Here is a 20519-nt window from a genome sequence, read left to right as displayed (position 1 = left end):
TTATTTGCTTAAAAGTTTTGAAGAGTTGGGATGACCTACATAAGGTCACACTGAAACTGGCAGAGGTAGACTTTGGATGAGGCCCATTGGACTTCAAAGCCCGTGTGCCTGACCTACAAACTGCCTCCCAATATCAGCTAGTTCTGGGCTGAATAGAAGGCCATATTAGGACTAACTTCTGTATTTCAGCCAATTTCTCAAAAACTCCATATATACAGTTTCACTTAATGTTCATAAAAATACACTGAGTTAGTTGCGTTGTCCTTATATTTAGATACAAACACTAAAAAATTTAAAAAAATGACACATGGATGCAAAAGAAAAGCCAGATTCCAAACTCGGTTCCTCGTTCATTCTCAGCAGTACACACTAAGTGCCTGCACTAAGTGGTGTCTGCTACAGAACAAGGGGGCCAGAGCTGGAGCAATGCCTTTTCTCCATTTTGCCTCTAACAGCCTGGGTAGCCCGATTGGCACTGAGCTTTAATAAATCTTGAGCATTGGTACATGCCAGACACTGGGGGAAAATAGTGTACAAAGGCCATCTCGGTTCCTGAACCCAGAGTTCACACTCTCAACTGTCAAAGACAATTTCCCAGTGACAGGTCTCACAAGGCAGTGGGTAGGAAATTCGGATAAAATGGATTTCGAGTAGTCAGAGAAGACATGAAAAAAATTTTCTTTGTCAGTATGTCACCATGTAACCCTGGCTTACCCGGTATCCAGTTTGTAAACTAGATTAGCCTTGAACTCACATATCCACATTCCTCTGCCTCCCAAATGCTGGATTAAGGGTGTGTGCCGCCACATCTGACCCCTAGGGGGCACATTTTGTTGCAGTTGCTTTTTCTTTCCAGTACTGAGGACTGAAAGCAAGGATGTCGGGAAGTGCTCTACCACTGAGCTAATGGTAAACGCAAAAGCAGGGACCTGCAAAATTCACTGTTAAGCCAGACAGGATCTGTTGGTCATTAGACAAGACAACTCTAACAGAAAACAACCATCGAACTTTACGTCGTCAAAGCCTGAAAGAGGATAGGAGTATAACTCAGTTCTTCCAGTTGTTAGTCCGCTGACCTTGCCTTTGCCGTCAGGGTCACCCCACCACCACCCCATCATTACCATTCACTCCCTACTCCTTCCGGACACTTCCGGTTTGCGCAGGCGCAAGAGAAATCGCCTTTCCTAGTGGCGCGAGGAGCCCACGCCCAGACGCATGCGCGTCCCTCCCACAAGCCCCGCCCCAGGCGGCCCCTCGCGAGCGCCTGCCGTTTCTTTGGGCGGGCCGGTGGGCGGAGCCTAAGCGGGCGGCGCGCCGCGGGCGGGCCAGTGAAGCCGGCGCCCCCGACACGTGATCTGGAACCGGCTGTGTCGCTTGGTGACTCCGTCTGTCCGTCCGTCCGCGGGTGCCATCATGGCGGACGCGGCCAGTCAGGTGCTCCTGGGCTCCGGTCTCACCATCCTGTCCCAGCCGCTCATGTACGTGAAAGTGCTCATCCAGGTATGAGTCGTCGCCCTTTCCATCCCCGCCCGCGTCCTGTCAGGTCGCCACCGCCCTCTGCGCCTTTGGGTTGGCTCTGCGTCCCAGGCCTTCGCCCTCTCGAGATGCTGCCCTTCTCTCCCCTCAGGAACAACTTCCACGGCCTCGCGCCCCTCTCGGAGACATCCCGAGGCTCGCCCCGGGCAGGCTGGCTCCCTTTCCGCTGCCAACTGCCACCCTTTCCTTCCCTGGCCGGTGACTCTTCTCAACTTTGTTTTTCCTTTCCCTGATCCTGGCCGGTTGCCACCGAGGGCTTCCCAACCCTTTTCTTGTCGCCCCTCTGATACTGGCGTTCACCTCACCTCGTTCACTCCTCCTCAGCGAAATATCTCAAACTCGAGACGTGAAATAACTCATCTATGGGCAAATTTAAAATTCTAGGAAAGCCAACATCTTATTGTTCTTATTCGGTTTTTCTATTTGCTGTTTCTACTTCTATTCCCGTTCAGAGATTTTAACACCAGATACCCGGATATACACAAGGAGCGCATTGAGAAGTGATAATGAAATCAGATTTCCTGAGGATCCATTGAGCGCTTTCACAGTAACCCATGTGGTTCATGACAATGAAATTCACGTTGGTTAGAGCTGGAAATCAGTTCTGTTTAAACACTTTAGCGAGTTTAAATGTAACATCAAACCCCGGATGTCTCTCTTGCCTCCCTTTCCAATCTTTCCAATCTGCTATAAAATATTTCTAAAGTGACCATTTGTATTCACGGGTAAGGAGGCCTACTTTTAGCTGGTGATAGTATTTTCAATTGCTCTTCTAACTTTCCCTGTGCCGATCAGGGCCATTTTTAAGCATTTATTGAGGGTTGCCATACCTCATGCATTGTGTGTCCTGGAAGGAAGTAGGCTTTAGAATCCCTGTCCTCAATGTTTACCATTCTGAAAAAAAAAAAGCAAGACTCTAGAATGGACTTCATTTTTAAATTGTTCTTCATACAAATTGTTGCTAAGTTGACTAATATAAGTGTAGATGTTGAAGTGCAAAGAGTGAAATCTGTGTCTAGAACAGAATTGACAGCGTTTTGCAGTACATATGAACTCACTACTCAATAATTCTCAAAGGACGGTGTCTTTAGTGACATTCAGTGTTCTTGCCTCAACAATTCAATATCCTAAATTCTGATTTCACAATACCTTGTACGTTGCCAAGTATCTCAGGAGGTTGATGAAATTCCCAAATACTACTTTAAAGCTGCACTTTCAGTGAGTTCAGAGAGGGGGTTTTAACTCAGAAAGAAGAATTGCAACAATAGAGCCCAAACTGCCCTGTATTTTTAAAATCTCAAGTATCCCTTTGGCACTATAATCACTGAATATATTATACAAATAAAATGGCAATCAATTTTTATGACTCTGTATATTGCTAATGAGTCTGTACATTTAACGTGGACCTAAGTTGTAATTATTTTTGTAAGTGAATTACCCAGCTGTATGCATTTGGCTTTGTTGTCTAGTTAGCCATATAGGTAGGCATTTAACGATGGCTCAGTGAATATTTTATTTTGTTCAAATATGAAAAATATTGTAAAAAATAAGCCAGCCTTATCAGTAAACTAGGCTTTCCTAACACAATGGTTTCCTTGTTCTGTTTTCAGTTTAATAATCTAGTTACATGGTTTACTCTATAGATTCAACTCAAAGGGCAAGTTGGAGTTTATTGAACCCAGTCTTAATCTATCCAGCAGAACAAAAGACTGATAAGGATGATACTTCATCAATGACTTAAAAAAACTAAACTGCATTTTTATTTGTAAAAATTATGGGGCTGAGGAGTTAGCTTGCTGGCACTGAGCGTAAGGATGGACATTGGGTCCATTTCAGCATCAAACAACAAATTTGAGCCTGGTTTTCTTTTTTCAAGACCTTGTAGCCAAAGTATTCCTGGGTATTGCTCAGTGTTGATGCATTCCTTTGTTTTTAAAGGTGGGATATGAGCCTCTTCCTCCAACAATAGGACGAAATATTTTTGGGCGACAAGTATGTCAGCTTCCTGGCCTCTTTTGCTATGGTAGGTGCCTTTGATTTATCTGGAATGGTTGACATTGAAGGTTGGAGTTACTAAAAGAAAGTACATAGAAGGCACGTTGCCTTGAAATTGTTTGTAACCTTGTTTTTGAACTGGAACCTAAATCTCTGACTTGTGTTCTTAGCTCAGCACATTGCAAGCATCGATGGGAGGCGTGGGTTGTTCACAGGCTTGACTCCAAGACTGTGTTCAGGAGTCCTTGGAACTGTGGTCCATGGGAAAGTCTTACAGGTAAGAGGAAAGCGATGAATGTTCTCATATATTTTGGCTACCTTTTATGTGCAGTTTATTCCACTACAAAGAGCAATTTCAAAGATGTACTTACAACCCTGGCATGGCATCTCTTTCTCTTGAAAGACATTTTCTCTTTACTGATTAACTGAACGATTGAAGACAGTATTTCTCTGTGAAGCATAGACTAGCCTCAGTCTTGCTTAGTAGCCTAGGCTGGCCTTGAATTTGATTTACCTTCTGAGTGCAGAAATTACAAGTGGCACCCACATACCTGTCTTGAAAACATTTTCATGAAATACCTACTTTTCCCCAAGAAACAGGAAATTCATGCAGGTTGAAGTAATTGACCTTGATATATATGACCTTCTTCCTTTAAAACAGGTTCTAGGAGAAATCAGATCCATTCACCTATACAGTTTGTTATTTCTTAAACTTCTTCAATTTTTGTTTGTTGATTTATTCCAGAGAAAGAAAGCTGATTAAAACATACTTTTTTCTGGAGTTACTTTTTAAAATTTCTAATGTTAGCTTAGTGACACATTTTCTGTAAGTATTGAAAAGAAGCAGGAGCCACTGCTCTGCATGGTGTTATATGCTTGGGATCCTAGCATTTAGCCAGTGGAGGAAGGGGGCTGAGGAGTGCAAGGCCTATTCAAGTTTAAAGTTTAAAAAAATAAAACTGATCAATGCAGGTAGTAAAATGGTTTTGGAAGCCTCAGTTCTAGGGCTCCATGCTACAATGGAATATGGTCTGATCCCAGATCCCTCTCAGGGTTCCTCTGATTATACACACCTTGCTGTATGCTGGATCTCTGGTCCTGGTGCCAGCTGGTGGAGGTTGGTGGCATGGAGAGTAGTCATGGCAAGAAAAGTGGTCTCAGGCACATTGTGCAGGCTGGCCAGGGCCTCCTGTAGCTTCTGCCAGATGGTGGTCCCATTTAACTTAGGTTTGCTTCCAAGCACTCAGAGTGGTGAAATGCTGCAGTACCTAGGCAGCTTGGCCTGTGCATAATATATGCATCTACCCACCTGGGCTCAGAGACTGGTTTGCAGAAGGGTGTTGGGCACGCACCCTTCTTAGAGCACCTGAAGGCAAAGGAGTTGCAGAAGCTGTTGCTTGTCCACATTGTGAAAGGTACTTTATGGGTTAGGAACACTTCTAGAGATTTTATAAACTTTAATGACCCAGCTGAAGTGAGCAATTCCCGAGTTCTGTTTGACCACTGTTGTAATTTTTATCAGACTTCAGCATCCTATAGACCTTCTGGATAGGCCTGGCTTCACCAGACTTGTGGTTAGAATTTCATCACTTTGTGCCCTGCAGCCTTTCAAAGGCTGGGTGTTATGTTGTATACAGAAGGCAGCTATTGATGTGACATTCCAAATCTTCATGACAAGAACCTAGCTTGACGGTGCTGAGCTATCTGAAGTCCCCTGGGGACACACACATAAATAGCAGGTGGCCTGGGAGACATATGTAGACCCAGATGTGCAAAGAAGCCTGCACAGCTATGGACAGAAGGCAAGCAGTGGATTGTAGGATGTCTTCAAAAGGACATGTTCCCAGTCTGATGGCAAAAAACCATACCCTTGGCTTCTTGAGCCTTCTGCCCATGTTACAGACATGCCCCATGAGTCTTATGCATTCTCATATCCTGCCTAACAACACATAAAGCATCGTTGCCTACTGTAATCCCTAAGCCACAGTCGACTGGGAGGCCCTAGGATGGTCAGCCGGGCTCAGGAGACTTCTTGGGCATGGGAGGTGGAAGTACTCCACAGGTGTGGTCTTCACCGTCCTGGAGCTCTATGTAGATACGGCTAGACTGATTCACAGATATCCTCTTCCTTTTGCCTTTTGCCTCCTGCCTCCTGAATGCTAGAAGTATGCCATTGCATCCAGCAGTAATTCTTTTTACAAAAAAAAAAAAAAGTGATGCCTGTTTTGTTGTTTGTTTGGTTTGGTTTTTGTTTTTAATCTTGCAAGACTAGGAAATGAAATACAGGCATGGTCTAGCAAGCCCCTATGCAGGTAGAGAGGCAGAGGTAAAAGTTCAAGGCTATATTGGCTACGAGACCTGTCTCAAAAAAAAAAAAAAAAAAAAAACAGAGCGAAAGAGAAAAAGGCAAAGAAAATAATGAAGCTAATTGTCATCTACTAAGCTTGAAAGTGTTGGGCCCTTCTATGTTCTAGTCCATTTTCTGTTTTCTTTTTGTCCAACCCCCCAGCAGGAACTCACTATGCCACCCTAGCTGGCCTGGAATTCACTATGTAGACCAAATTGACCTCAAACTCACAGAGACCCGCCTGCCTCTGCCTCCTGAGTATATTTTCTACTTCTAAAATATACCAGAAGCCATATTCCCTCTTGCAGTATAATCTGGGGTTTTCTAAGTCACATTTTCTTCTCCAGAAGAGAAACCCGTCTTGCTTCTATCAGAAGCAGTCACATAGCAAGGAAAGTGGGGTGGTACTCGGTTTGAGTATCAGTTCTGTGTTCTTCATCTTGTAAAACAAGAATCTTGCCTTAATTTGGTATTTCTGCTTTTTCCATGAGTAGAGTAGCACAGCGGTTTTAACAATTTCCTATTAGAGAGATATACATAGTAAATAGGGTCCTGGGAGGGTTTAGTTGTGACTGTTAACTCTAGCCTGCCGCCTTGTTTTTCTTGGCACTACTGGGAATTGAACCAAAAACTTAAATCGAGGTGGGGTGGGAGGTGACTCAGTTGGTAGAGTGTGTCTGGCATATACAAAGCCCTGGGCTCCATCCCAGCACTTGGGAAGTAGAAGCAGAAGCATCAGAAGTTCAAGGCCATTCTTAGCTTCCTAAGAGGTTAAAGTTAACCTGGATTACATGAAGCCCTATCTCAAAAAACAAACCAGGTATGGTAGTGCCCACCTATGGGATGCCAAGACTTGGATGGCTGAGGCAGAAGAATTTACCATGAATTCAAGGTCACCCTGGGCTAAGTAACTAAATCTTCAACTTTGCAATAATACCATCTTAGAGAGATTTATGTCCAGTTGATTAATGTGGAGTAAAAATAAGAATTTTTCATAAGTGCTTCTCGCTTTCTGTCAATACCTTCTGTAACAGGACACATTAATAGCTCTAATTAGCCTTTATTTCTGTGTCTTCTGTAGTATTACCAGGAGTCTGAGAAGCCTGAGGTATGTTGAAGCTTTCTATGTGAATCCCTGTCTCTGGCAAATTCCTGCTGTTTGACCCCCCCTAGGAGAAAAGACAAGGCTTTTCCTTTCCATCTCAGTGATGTGGTATCTTATGGGGTGGCCATGAGTTTGAAGACTTCTATTTAAAACCATCAAAATTTCTGTTTTCGCTTTTGATTTCCAGGAATTAGGATCTGTAACTGTACAAAAAGAATGTTCATCCTCCTTTGACCGAGTTATCAAAGAGGTAAGAGATGAATTCACCCCGTGAGATTGAACCAGGATCATACATCCTGTGCTTCCAGGTCTATTCCCAAGAAAAGAACATAATCTTCAGTTTAAATTGGTTTTCCTAGCTAGAGAAAGTACCCAAGGAGCTAAAGGGATCTGCAACCCTATTGTTGGAACAACATGATGTATTAACCAGAACCCCGGAGCTCTTGTCTCTAGCTGCATATGTATCGAAAGATGGCCTAGTCGGCCATCAATGGAAAGAGAGGCCCATTGGACTTGCAAACTTTATATGCCCCAATATAGGGGAATGCCAGGGCCAAAAGAATGGGAATGGGTGGGTAGGGAAGTGGGGGGCTCTATGGGGGACTTTTGGGATAGCATTGGAAATGTAATTGAGGAAAATATGTAATAAAAATATTAAAAATCAAAAATAAATAAATAAATAAATTGGGTTTCCTGTCTACTAACCCAAAAGAAGAGCGTGGCCTGCTGTTGGAAATAGGTGCTACTCACTCTGTTGTTAAGGCTGAGGCAATTTTTACATTTATTCTTTTTTATATGTGTGGGTGTTTTGCCTGTTTGTATGCCTGCCTGGTACCTGCAGAGGCCAGAAGAGTATTTCTTGGAACTGGAATTAGAGAGTTGGGAACTGCTGTGGAGGTCCTAGGAGCTAAACCTGTGTCCTCTGGAAGAGCACTCAGGCATCTCTCCAGCCCCTAATTGTATTTTGTTGTTGTTGTTGTTGTTATTTATTACTTACTTTGACACAGTCTTATAGTCCAAGCTGGCCCTGAACTCAACAATCCTCCTTCCTCAGCTTGCCTCTCCCCAGTGTGGAGTTGCAGGAATAAACCATCATGCCCAGCTTTGAAAGGTTTCTAGAGTGTGGAAAATGTGTAGCAAGCTAATTTTTTATTTTTATCTTTTTGTTATTTTATTGAGACAGGGTCTTATTATGTAGCACCGGCTGGCCTGGAACTCTGTCTATAGATAAGGTTGGCCTCAATCTCAGAGATCCACTTGCCTCTCTTTCCCTGAGTGCTAGGATTAAAGTGTGCACCATACCCAGCACACAGACATTTTGCACGTTGGCTCTTATTTGTCCAGAGATGCTTTTGTGGTTTTACTCTAAGCTGAAATGTACCTGTCACTTGTTTGTCTTCCCCATGCTTGGCTTCTGAACTACTCTAAGGCTGGAGGCGTAGTTTAGCTTAGAGCTTTTCCCAGACTTAAAAAATTCAAATTCCTAGACTAAAAAGATAACTTACAATAGAAGCTCTAAGGTGCCACACTTGCAGAGTTAGTGTTCCGTAGGTGTCAGCACATATCTAAAGCCTGAAATCTGCCATTGTGAGAGAAAGTAAACAATCCAAATTCATGTCTCACCCAGACCCGATGCCTCAGGCCTGTAACCCAGTTACTTTGGGAGGTTGACGCAGAAGGAGTAGAACTTTAAGGCCTGCTTGGGCTGCAGAGTAAGCTCAAGGCCAGCCTCAACAATGAGACAGACTGCATGAAGAAAGTAGAAAGGGGGGCAGGAGTATAGCTTGTTAGTAGAACCCTTATCTAGCATGGGTGAGGCCCTGGGTTCAATTCCGACTACTGCTGAATGAATGAATGAATGAATGATTCTAGCTCTGGTAAGTTTATTCAAACTGGTAACCCTCTCTGATTCTTTGGGTGTGTGTGGGTGTGTGTGCGTGCCTCTGCGCACTTTCTGATGTTTTTGTTTTTTTGTCTTTTATATAGAATTGGGGAAAACAGGTTGAAATTGATGAGAGGTGTAATGAAATGGAAATATGACATTAATTCCATTGGAGCTAGCGTCCTGACTCCAAATCAGGAAAGCTTCAGTGCCTAGTCCTTTGCCCTGCACTGTGTTTATAGGAATAGGAATGGCATTTACTTAGGTTTCAGAAGTGTGCTTTGATTGTTTCTAGACAACTCGAGAGATGATTGCTCGCTCTGCTGCTACCCTCATTACACATCCCTTCCACGGTATGTTTGCAGTTGATAGTATAAAATCATGTCACTTCTTTATTCTGTAGTTTGATCTTTATTGGATAATTAGATAGCTTAGGGTGGGCATTGACTTTAGGGCTCTGCCCTCACGTTCTTTATTTACCTGCATCCCTGTCATTTTCCAGATAGTGTCTTTAGATTAAAACAAACAAACAAAACAGAACTTGTAGGATTATCAAAATAAGTTTCACCATAGTTGGTATGATTTTATTTTAATTAAAAAGAATTTGTTTTCCATTTATTTTGGCAGAGGAGAGGCAGGCCTTCTATAGCATATGTGTGAAAGTCAGAGGACAGTTGGGAATCCATTTTCTTTTTCTGGTACATAGGTTCTGAGGATCAAACTCAGGTTGTAGGGCTTGTCAGCGAGCATCTTTACCAGCTATGATGCCTTACTGACTCTAAAATAGTCTCGTCTCTGTTCTACAGTGATCACTCTGAGGTCCATGGTACAGTTTATTGGCAGAGAGTCTAAGTACTGGTAAGTGTTTGGGGTTTGTTTTTCTTTTTCTTGATTTATTATGTGTGCACCTCTTGTCTGTATGTGCACCACATGCATTCAGTATCCATGAGGCCAGAAGAGCTGTCAGATACCTGGAACTGGAGTTAGAGACAGTTGTGAGTCCCCATTTAGGTTTTGGGAACTGACCCAGGGTCCTTTAAGGCCAGCAAGTGCTCTTAAGCACCAAGCATCTTTCCAGTCTGTTCTGTTTTTTGTTGTTGTTGTTTTGTTTTTTTTTGTTTTTTGTTTGTTTGTTTGTTTGTTTGTTTGTTTTTTGGTTTTTCAAGACAGGGTTTCTCTATATAGCCCTGGCTGTCCTGGAACTTACTTTGTAGACCAGGCTGGCCTCGAACTCAGAAATCCTCCTGCCTCTGCCTCCCAAGTGCTAGGATTAAAGGCGTGCGCCACCCCGCCTGGCTAGTTCTGTTTTTAACTACTCAAGAAAATTAAAGCAAAAAGAAAGCATTACTACTTTATATTTTTAAGGTTCTTCAGCATTTACAGAACAAATTTATACTGTTGTGTCATTTGACCTATACCAAAAGCATTAAAATATGAGAAAATAGGCTTAGGTTAAGTTAGGAACCTACCCAAGGACCACAGACTACAAGGTAGGGCCATTGATGCCAAATGCCCTCTGAACTGTATATACCTACTACACCCTTTGTAGTTAGCCAGTGTCTCTGTCTTTCTCTCTCTGTCTCTCTCTGTCTCTCTGTCTCTGTCTCTCTCTCTCTCTCTCTCTCTCTCTCCACTCTGCATAGTCAGTCAGTGTCTCTGTCTGTCTCTCTTATTTATTTGTTTGTTTATTGGTTTTTCAAGACAGGATTTCTCTGTGTAGCTCTGGCTGTCCTGAAATTCACTTGATAGACCAGGTTAGCCTCAAATTTACAGAGATCCGGCTGCCTCTGCTTCCCAAGTGCTGAGATTCAAAGCACTCACCACCACCTCCTGGCTACCCCTTTGCAGTTAATTGTTTCACCTTTCTTTAACGTGTATGGATGTTTTGCTTGCTTGTATGTCTGCAGCTCATGCATGTCTGATGCACATAGAGGTCAGAAGAGAACATCAGATCCCCGAGACTTGAGTTACAGATGGTTGTGAGCTGCCATGTGGATCCTGGGAATTGAACCCAGGTCCTCTGGAAGAGAAACCAGTGCTCCTAACCACTGAGCCATCTCTCCAGCTCTAATAGCTTCATTTTTCTAGTGGAATGTAACCACTTTATAAGACTCAACCAGTGCTAGAAAATTGTGGGGAAAGAGAGTTATAAAATTGATTTATCAAAAGTGATTATTAACTGGGTGTTGTGAGATATACCTATGGTCTCTGGCCACTTTGGAAACTGCAGGCAGTTCAGGGTCAGCTTCTACTTAATGAATTTAGGTCAGCTTGGGCTATATGAAACCCTGTTTGTGGTGGGTGGGGAGATAATTATTGAAACTCCCTTCTCATTGCTCAAATGATCTTAATGGCCTTTAACCTTTTATCGTTGCCTAGTGGACTGTGTGACTCCATAGTAACCATCTACCGGGAAGAAGGCATCGTAGGATTTTTTGCGTGAGTAAATGTTGGGTTTGCCTGTAAATGATTTTAGTATTAGTAGAAAAGCTTTCTTGATAATAAAGCAATGGGTCTTTATTTAATTTTTGGGGAAAATGTTCTCCCAGAGTTCACTTTATGTTACGGTGTTTACAGACATCTTCTGGCTTAAATTTCTCACTGTAAAGATCCTATACCTCCATTGTTTTCTAGCTGCTTTATATGTTTGAAATAAGGATTTTTTTTAAAGCAGTGTCTCTCATAGCCCACAGCTTGACTGACCTCAGACTGCATGGGGCTGACTTTGAACTCCTGTTCCTTCTGCACCCGACCTCTGTGTACATGTGTAGAACAACTTGGGACAATTTGGGAGAATCAGTTTTCTCTTTCCATGTATGGGCTCCAAATAGAAAAGATAGCTTATCATTAGTCTAATTTTGAGTTTTATTACTTGTGTGTGGTGTGTGTGTGTGTGTTTGTTTCCAAGTATATGCGTGTGTGTCATTTGCATGCAATGCCAGCAGAGGTCAGAAGAGAGAATCAGATCATTTGGAACTAGAGTTAGAGGCAGTTTTGAGCTACTATGTAGGTGCTGGGAACTAAACTAGTATCTTTAGCAGGAACAGTAAGTGCTCTGAAACACTGAGCCATCTCTCCAGCTCCTAGTCTTTTTTTTTTTTTTAAGATTTTATTTTATTATTATATGTAAGTACACTGTAGCTGTTTTTAAAGATGTATTTATTTATTATATGTAAGTACACTGTAGCTGTCTTCAGACACTTCAGAAGAGGGAGTCAGATCTCCTTAAGGATGATTGTGAGCCACCATGTGGTTGCTTGGATTTGAACTCAGGACCTTTGGAAGAGCAGTCAGTGCTTTCAACCGCTGAGCCATCTCTCCAGCCCTCCTAGTCTTATTTTAAAGAAAATATTGATGAGCCTGGAATATAGTTGAGTTTGTACTGTACTTGCTTAACATACAAGAAGCTTTGGGTTCAGTCCCTGTCAGATAAAACTGAGCATTCTGGACAATACCTATAATCCTGGCTCTCGAGAGGCAGAGGCGAGAGAGAGGATAAGGAGTTCAAGGTTATCCTTGGATGCATAGCAAGTTTGAGGCCAGCCTTGGCTACATGAGACAAACTTGTGTTTCTGGGTTTGAGTGACTTCATGGGACAATATGGAACAGTGGGAACATTCCCTTGCAGACTGGAGTGCAGAGAGTTTAAATACCAGCTCTCTCATTTACAAGCATTGACATGGCAGCAAGCAAATGTCAATGTGTTTTTTGGTTAGTTTTTGTTTTTTAAGACATAGTCTCGTATGTTTCAGGCCTTGAACCGGCTGCATAGCAAAGGATTACCTTGAACTCCTTCCTGCTCTTCCTGCCTCTTTCTACTCAGTGCTAGAGTTACAGGTGTGGGCCACTATACCCACTTTGGGCCACTGTACTGGGGAGCCAGGCTTAGGGTCTCCTGCTTCAAGCACTCTCATCAGCTGAGCTCTGTTGCTAACCTCTGGAAACACCGTTTTCCTGTCTCTGTGTTTGGATCATTCTCACTTGACTTTTTTCCCTCTTTTGCCCTGCCAAATTTGAGTATCAAATAGTTTAGTAAAACTATGTTAAATCTCTCCTGCAAAGCACCTTGCAAATCTTTGGCCTTTCCTATTATGGTTATTAATTGTAAAGTGAGTCATTGGCTGTAGGTTATAGCTGACCTCTATTTTTAAAGTGGCAATAGAAGTCATTACAGGTTAGCATTTAGATTATGAGAAGTGTTCATAGTGACTAGTCTGTTTCATTGATCATAATTTTTTGCTTACTGTGTCTTCATGTAGGGGTCTCATTCCTCGCCTCCTAGGTGACATCATTTCTTTGTGGCTGTGTAACTCACTGGCCTATCTCATCAATACCTATGCACTGGACAGTGGGGTAGGTTATGGCTTTGGTAAAATATGCTGGTGAGAGCTTTCTTTGTATTCACTGGCAGTCATTTTAGCTGTAAGAAAAATGGTAGTTTGTTATATGCTAGACAGAACATTATACAGTAAAAACTATTATTTGACTTTTCAAAGGCTGATGGTATGGCCATGCTATTTCCTATAGAGAGATAAACCTAGAAATTCCCTCAAGTCTGACTTGAGTGTGCTCATAGATCTAGTCCTGATGTTGTCAGGGCTTCATGATCTTTTTGTTTTTTTCTTTTCTGATGCTTAACTTTAGAGCGCACAAGACAGAGAATAGCTGTTTGGTGTATTTGGAGGTTTTCTGCCTCTTCTGGGATATTAAAGGGGCTCCTAGAAATCTCAGCCTGAGAGGTTTTGAGGTCTGAATTATCTCTTGTGTATAGTATAAGTAAGACCTCCCACAGGCTTTTTTCTATGGTGTGGAACTGTTACCAACACAATTTTTTGTTTTTCAAATATTGATACGAGTACATTTCTTCCTAGTCCATCATAGTGTGATAAGAATTTGTCAATATTGATTGATGAGGACAATCCATTTAGAAATCTTTTGATTTCTGTATGTCAGTTGTCTTGATTGGCAGTTTTTTGTTGAGTTGGGGTCTGAACTATGCAGCCTGGCTAACCTGAATTTACATCTGTCTCTCAAGTGCTGGGTATAAGGCATGCACCTCCATGTCCGGCTGCCACTTTTTTATATTCATCATAGATATTTTGTTTTTATTTTTAAACTTCATTTTCATGCTATCAGGCTGATAATTTAGAAATACAGTCTATTGGTGTGCTTGTAAATTTTAACTTACTATCTGATTTGTATATGATTCATTCTGATAGAGCTCTTTTCCTGTTTTAGGTTTCTACCATGAATGAAATGAAAAGTTATTCCCAAGCTGTCACAGGAGTGAGTTTCTAACTTTCTAGGAATCGTTGTTCTTTTGTTTTTTGCTTTTCTTATAAATCTGACCTGTTCAATCACTGTTTTAAAGCTGCTAGATGTCTCCCTGGAAATCTCCATCAAATGCATTACTCTTTGTCAACGGTAATAATGCAGTTGCTGCTGCCTCACAGCAGCATTTACCCCACGTGGTTTTTGTGTTACTCAGCTTTCCTGGGGGAGTAGGGACAGCGGCACGTTGTATCTGTCACATCACACTTAGAGAACTGCACCCTTTGTACTCACACATTTATTTTATGTTGTGGGAGCCAAGGCATGCATATGGAGGTAAGAGGGCTTTGGAGAGTCAGCTCTCCATCCACTGTGTGGGTTGTAAGGATTGAACGCAGGTCACCAGTGTGGCAACAAGTACTTTCCTTATAACTCTGAGCCGTCCCATGTGGCTTGGAAAACTGTGTCAGCCTCCCATGTAGTGAGATGGCCGGCACTCATCATCACACCAGCTAAAAGTGGGCTTTGGGGGCACTTCCCATGGTCTTTGAGAGGATTCTCGTGTTTTCTTCAGGGTACTTTGAAGCACTTTGTTTGTATTAGTTTAAGACTTTTACTCTTCAGTAAGTAGTTCACTTTTATTTGAATGAGACCCCAATCCTAGGGTAAGAAGAATCTTCTGGTATTTTGATAAATGTTAGATATAGAAGTATATTGGGGCAAAAGAGGCACCTCTAGCTGGAACTCTGTAAAAGCATTCCGAGGTTGCTGAGGATGCAAGACTGCTGTCAGAATATTGGAGCATTCTAGCACTCGGCCTCTGAGCAAAGGAGAGTGATGAGGTTGACTGAGAAGGAATTGCTAACTCAGCTGTCTTGCTGTTTTGCAGTTCTTTGCCAGTATGTTGACATATCCCTTTGTGCTTGTATCTAATCTTATGGCCGTCAACAACTGTGGGTAAGTACTTTGTTTTTTGGGGGTTTTGGCTGGTACATGTTTGCATATAGAAGCTAGAAGTTAATGTTTTGGGTGTCTTCCACAGTAGTTGTCCCTCTTATTTACAAAGGCAGAGTGTGTCACCAGTTCAGCTGGTCTAGTTACACAGTTTGCCATGGGGATCCTTCTGCCTACTAAGTGTAGAATATGGGGGCAGGGTTGCAGTATTCAATCTTAACTGTTGAGCGGGTACAGGAAATCCAGACTCTGATCCTAGGGCTTTCATGGCAAGTGCTTTATCCACTGAGCCTTTTTTTTTTTTTAATGTATTTTTGCATTCTTGGAGAACTGAAACCAAGTCTTCATGTGTGATAGGCATACATACTCCACCAGTTATTTGCAACCCCTGTTCCCTTCATCTATGTTAGCATGTGCCTTAATCCTAGTACTTGGGAGGTGGAAGCAGGAAAACCATATGATGATCAAAGCTAAACTTGGGTGTATAACAAGTTTAAAGGCAAAATGTGCTACATGAGATCCTGTGTCAGAAAAACAAAAATGGGGCTAAAGAGATGGCTCAGTGGAGAAGGGCACATACTGACCTGAGTTCAGTTCTCAGCACCCATGTCACGTGGCTCACAGTTACCTGTAACTCTAGCTCCAAGGGATCCAACTCGCTGTCCTGGTTTCTATGGGCACCCTCACACAAATGTGCACAAACATTCACATATACATAAGTAAAAATAAAACCTTTAAAAAAATCCTTTAAAACTGTTCTAATAGCTGACTTAATATGTCTTTTAGACATGTTCCTGTTTTTACAAGAAATAGCTATGTGGAATTTTTAGTCAAGTTTGACTGACATTGTTTTCTGAATTTTAGAGCAGTCTTCATGTTGTAGCCTAGCACATAGTTTAAAATAAGTTGAATAGCTGCTCCTGGTAATGCGCATCTTTAATCCTAATACTCAGGAGACAGGGGCAAGTGGATCTGAGTTTGAGGCCAACTAAGGTCAGTCAGACTCTGTAATTCAAAATCCTTGGCCTCCAGGAAGGCATGGGTGTACAGACATCCATGCAGGCAAAACAACCATGCACATAATGGTTTTTAAAAATGAATTAAAGAATTGGTTATGGATTGTATTCAGGTAGGAAAGTGTAGTCAACAGTGTTTATATTTGTTTTCATATCTGGATTCTTTGTGAAGAAAAATAATTTATAAATTCTTTTTCCCAGATGATCAGTCATGTAGTTGTTCATTTATCTACTAATGGAAAATCTAAATGTATAAAAAATAAAACCAAGTCCTGATTCTGGCAAAGAATCCAATAGGGATGAGAAGTTGTTGATAGAAATGGGAAGGAAATGAGAGGTGTGAGGGAGAGAGGAATAGAATACATACTACACATGTATGAAATTGTCAGATAGCAAAATTAATGAAGTAAGTTTTCTGTTTGTTGACTTGAAACCTAACTATAGGATGGTTGATCTTGCTATTTAAAAAAAAAAAAAAGTGGGGGAGCTGGCGAGATGGCTCAGTGGTTAAGAGCGCCAACTGCTCTTCTGAAGGTCCCGAGTTCAAATCCCAGCAACCATATGGTGGCTCACAACCATCCGTAACGAAATCTGATGCCCTCTTCTGGAGTGTCTGAAGACAGCTACAGTGTACTCACATAAATGAAATAAATAATTCTTTTTTTTTTTAAGATTTATTTATTTATTTAGTTAGTTATTATATGGAATTTTGCCAAAAATCTGTTAATGATGTAAATAATGTTTTCAATTTCAGGCTTGCTGGTGGATCTCCTCCTTATTCCCCAATATACACTTCTTGGATAGATTGCTGGTGCATGCTACAAAAAGCGGTATTTTTATCTCTTGTTTTGTTTTTGTTCTCTTAAATTACCAGCTAGAGTAAAGAAGCACAAATCTCTACATGTTAACCACAAGCCATTTAATGATAGGATGAAAGTTACAAATAGAATCCAAAAAGATAATTTTCCTAGTTATTTAAGTAGTGGCCTGATTCCAAACCCTTTTCCAAACTTACCCTTATTTTGGTGCTGGGGATTGAACCCAGGCCCTTACACAGGCTGAGCACATGCTCTGCACTGAGCTCAGCCCAGCAGACTTGTCTTTCTGTAACTCCTGAGAGCCTCTTATGCACTTCTTTCCTCACAGTTAGATGTGAAGACTGAAAAAAAGACATTACTTTATTTACCTGACAAAAGTTTGTCAAAGTGATACCTACAGAACTAGCTGCTTGCTTCCTATTTTGTTAGTGGATGAGTTTGTCAAAACTATAGTTTATGGTTAGTGCTGGGAATTATATCATTGACCAAATATTTTTGATCAATCTAGACAAAGTTTTAGTAGGCACTAATATAATGGATAGACTAACTCTAGCATGGGATCACTTAAATTGGCCATCAGTTTACGAATGGGTTTGAGTGGCAATCACTTTTAAAGGATTGCAGAGAGAGGATATAAAGAAGCTCTTTGTTGCATTACTTCACAGAGCCCAGGATACAGATGAGAAAGGCTTTGTTCACAGAACTCAGGCTCTCCCAGACTAGACTCTGAATGAAAAGGTCCAGTTGTTACTATGGTTACATTTGTTCACTGTTTATGCTAGCTGAATCCAAGCTAGAATCTTTGAATGAGTTCAGTACCATTGATGTTGTGGGTTTCCTTCTGAGTTTTACACCCCTTTCTTGTTTTAATTTGATTTGTTGTTTTTTATTTTGTTTTGGTTTTGTTTCCTGGAGTGCTAAGGATCAAACCCAGAGTCTTCTAAATAAAAAGCAAGAGCTCTGCCACAACGCTACCTTTCCATAACAGTTTTTCAGTTTCTTTTTGTGGTGTTGGTCATTGAGCCCAGGGTCTTGCACATGTATGGGAAACCCTTCACCACTGAGCTGCACCCCCAGCTCTTCTGCAGACCAGATCTTAACTGTTTTTATAGGACAGTCTCCTACTGCAGTTCCCATTCCCAAGTAATGCCCTGTTGTAGGAGGAAAGAACATAGAAAATGGATTGAGGTGCCAGACAGACTTCATCTGGGAAATCATCGATCCTGTACATGCTTAGAGAATCTGTGATATGTCAGATAAAGCTAATCATTTTCTACAACATTCTCAGACTAGCCTGTGAAGATCTGTGTTCATATGTTATTCAAACAACAGTGTTTCATGTATGAAAAAGCCTGGTATAAGAGGTACTTAATGAAAATGCTATGATACGGCTTTACTGGGTCCAGTCTTGACGTACTCATTTCAGTTACATCTCCTAGAAACCTGTCCAGTTCTGTGTGCTGGTTTAGATTTGCCGTGTTCATCTTCATGCTAGACTTTATTTCTATTTCTTTTCTTTTCCAGGGAAATATGAGCCGAGGAAACAGCTTGTTTTTCCGGAAGGTTCCTTGTGGGAAGACTTACTGTTATGACCTAAGAATGTTAATCTGAAGATGTGGGGCAGGGACAGTGACATTTCTATAGTCCCAATGCACAGAATTATGGGAGAGAATGTTGATTTCTATACAGTGTGGCACGCTTTTTTAATAATCATTTAATCTTGGGAAAATGGAGGTGATTGGTGTCTGCCTTTTTTGTTCTTTGTCCTAGCACATCATTTACCACTGGGGTTCCCCATTAGTTATTTGAAGTGGGACATTTATTTCTCCAAATTCTTGTTTTAAACAGAAAACAGACACATTTCCCTAAAGGAACAAGCAGGTTTTCATGTAGATTTGAGTCTCAGGTTAGGGCTTTGTCAAATGAAGAATAGAATCCCAATAAGAAGCAGCTAATTCTATAAGAGTTGATACAATTAAGAAAGCATACCATGTGGGAGTTTATGAATGACCTGAGTAGACAGATGCTAGAAAGTCAGCAGCAACCACTAGTCTACCTCCCACCGTGCTTCCAAGCAGCCGACCCATCTTACCTTTCAGTGCTGCGCAGTTACTGTAGATTTCTGCCTTCTGTTACTACAGAAAAGAAAGGCATCACCACCAAGAAGAAGGTGAGGTACAGAGGCTTACGTAAGCTTTGGGAAGGAAGGGAGTATGATGGCCTTTCACTCCAAAGAAGCTCCTAACCTCTTGGAGCACGAGGAGCAAGCACTGCAGCACAGCAGTAGCCCCTGAGTGCTCAGTGCCCACAGCCTCCAAGGTCTGGCCTCACCGCGGTTCCCATTGCCTATAAGCTTCTGCTCCTAAGCGTTTCTTTCCTTCTTGTTACTGCAGAAGGTGAGTAGTTTGGGTCTAATTTCTGATGACACCCTTGAAAGTGTATTTATAACTCCTTATCTGATGACGTGGACCAAAGTCCACATGGTTCTTAGGATGTTGTCCAGCTCAAATGTCAGACCCTCAGTTAGGCATGTTAAAAACACTTAATGAAGGCAAAATCACTTTAGAAGGAAAATTTTCAACTCGAGCATTGAGCTCCTTCATATTCACTCAGGCCTTTTAATGGCAGTTAAAATGCTCATAAGATGAGAAAGCCCTATGGTGTCAATTCACTGGTACTTTGCCAAATGAGTAAGCACTGACTTTGCTGCTTTTAGACTTCTATTAATGCAGTAGAGGCCATGATGTTAGGTAGTGTGAGCGTGCAGGGTCGACTCCCGCTCAGGGTTAGGGATGCAACCAGAAGCTCATGAGTAGCTTAGTTTGAAATGTCTTTGATGTCAAAAGTACTTTGTCTCAAAAGTAATGTAAATTTTATATTCAATATTATCTGCATCTGTTTTAATATAAAATGTGTTTTGCATTGCCTACTCTTTTTCTCCCAGAAAAAAAGTCAAGTAAAGATGATGTAGGAAAATGCACCATGCTTAGCCTGCTGCTTCTGTACACATGCATGCTCCCCGGTTCTGAGCATCCCTGGCTATGAGAACCTGTCTACCACCAGAGGGCAGCAGAACTTTGGTTTTGCCTGTGCATCTGACCTGCTGAATGGTCTAGGATTGCTCAGTGAAAATTAAAGTCTCATTTGTAGAGCTAAGTTGTGACTTAGTGGTAGAGCACTTACCTAACAGAAGCTGGTAACTGGGTTCTAACTGCAGATCAGAAAAATTGGGGACAGTGATACAAACCCAAAACCAGGGGGATACAGGCAGGAAGATCAGGAGTTCACAGATCATCCATGGCATAGCAAGTTTGAGGCTAACTTAGATTACATAAAGATGCTATATCAAAAAACAGATGCTAGCTGAGTGTGGTGGCACATGCCTTTAATCCCAGCACTTGGAAAGAAGAGGCAGGCAGATTTACATAGTGAGCTGTAGACCAACTAAAGTCCCATATTAGAACCTGTCTCAGAAATGAGTCCTGTTCCTATCTATAATCCTGACAGTTTAGGAGGTTGAAGCATAGAGGACCACAGCCTGAGGTCAGCCTGAGTTATGTAGACTCTGTCTCAAACATTCACAATGTCTCATGGC

General features: G+C 41.7%; 1 protein-coding gene across 2 annotated transcripts; it reads left to right on the top strand.

Moving 5' to 3' along the window:
- The first annotated feature begins 1283 nt into the window (after positions 1-1283).
- Mtch2 (mitochondrial carrier 2) lies at positions 1284-19812 on the top strand. Of its 2 annotated transcripts, XM_021155334.2 has the most exons (13): positions 1284-1500; positions 3475-3559; positions 3702-3808; positions 6960-6986; positions 7171-7233; positions 9161-9218; positions 9672-9723; positions 11245-11304; positions 13125-13218; positions 14104-14151; positions 15026-15093; positions 16861-16936; positions 18449-19812. In XM_021155334.2, exons 1-13 carry the CDS (start codon positions 1414-1416, stop codon positions 18533-18535), a joined length of 912 nt encoding a protein of 303 aa, XP_021010993.1. In that variant the 5' UTR covers positions 1284-1413; the 3' UTR covers positions 18536-19812. The 2 variants fall into 2 exon arrangements, with proteins under 2 accessions (XP_021010993.1, XP_085690826.1); XM_085834700.1 differs by lacking the exon at positions 6960-6986.
- The last annotated feature ends 707 nt before the right edge of the window (positions 19813-20519 follow it).

The sequence above is a fragment of the Mus caroli genome, unplaced genomic scaffold, assembly GCF_978045245.1.
Source record: "Mus caroli unplaced genomic scaffold, Mus_caroli_1 scaffold_2, whole genome shotgun sequence".
Taxonomy (NCBI): domain Eukaryota; kingdom Metazoa; phylum Chordata; class Mammalia; order Rodentia; family Muridae; genus Mus; species Mus caroli.
This window is presented reverse-complemented; position numbering and strand designations above follow the sequence as displayed.

What these genes read in the sequence shown, in the direction of transcription:
- Mtch2 (XM_021155334.2), top strand. Translation starts at nt 1,414, where the DNA reads ATGGCGGACGCGGCCAGTCAGGTGCTCCTGGGCTCCGGTCTCACCATC. An exon ending in AGGAGTCTGAGAAGCCTGAG is followed by an intron (nt 6,987 to 7,170) that starts GTATGTTGAAGC and finishes TTTGATTTCCAG; the next exon opens with GAATTAGGATCTGTAACTGT. An exon ending in CCTATGCACTGGACAGTGGG is followed by an intron (nt 13,219 to 14,103) that starts GTAGGTTATGGC and finishes TTCCTGTTTTAG; the next exon opens with GTTTCTACCATGAATGAAAT.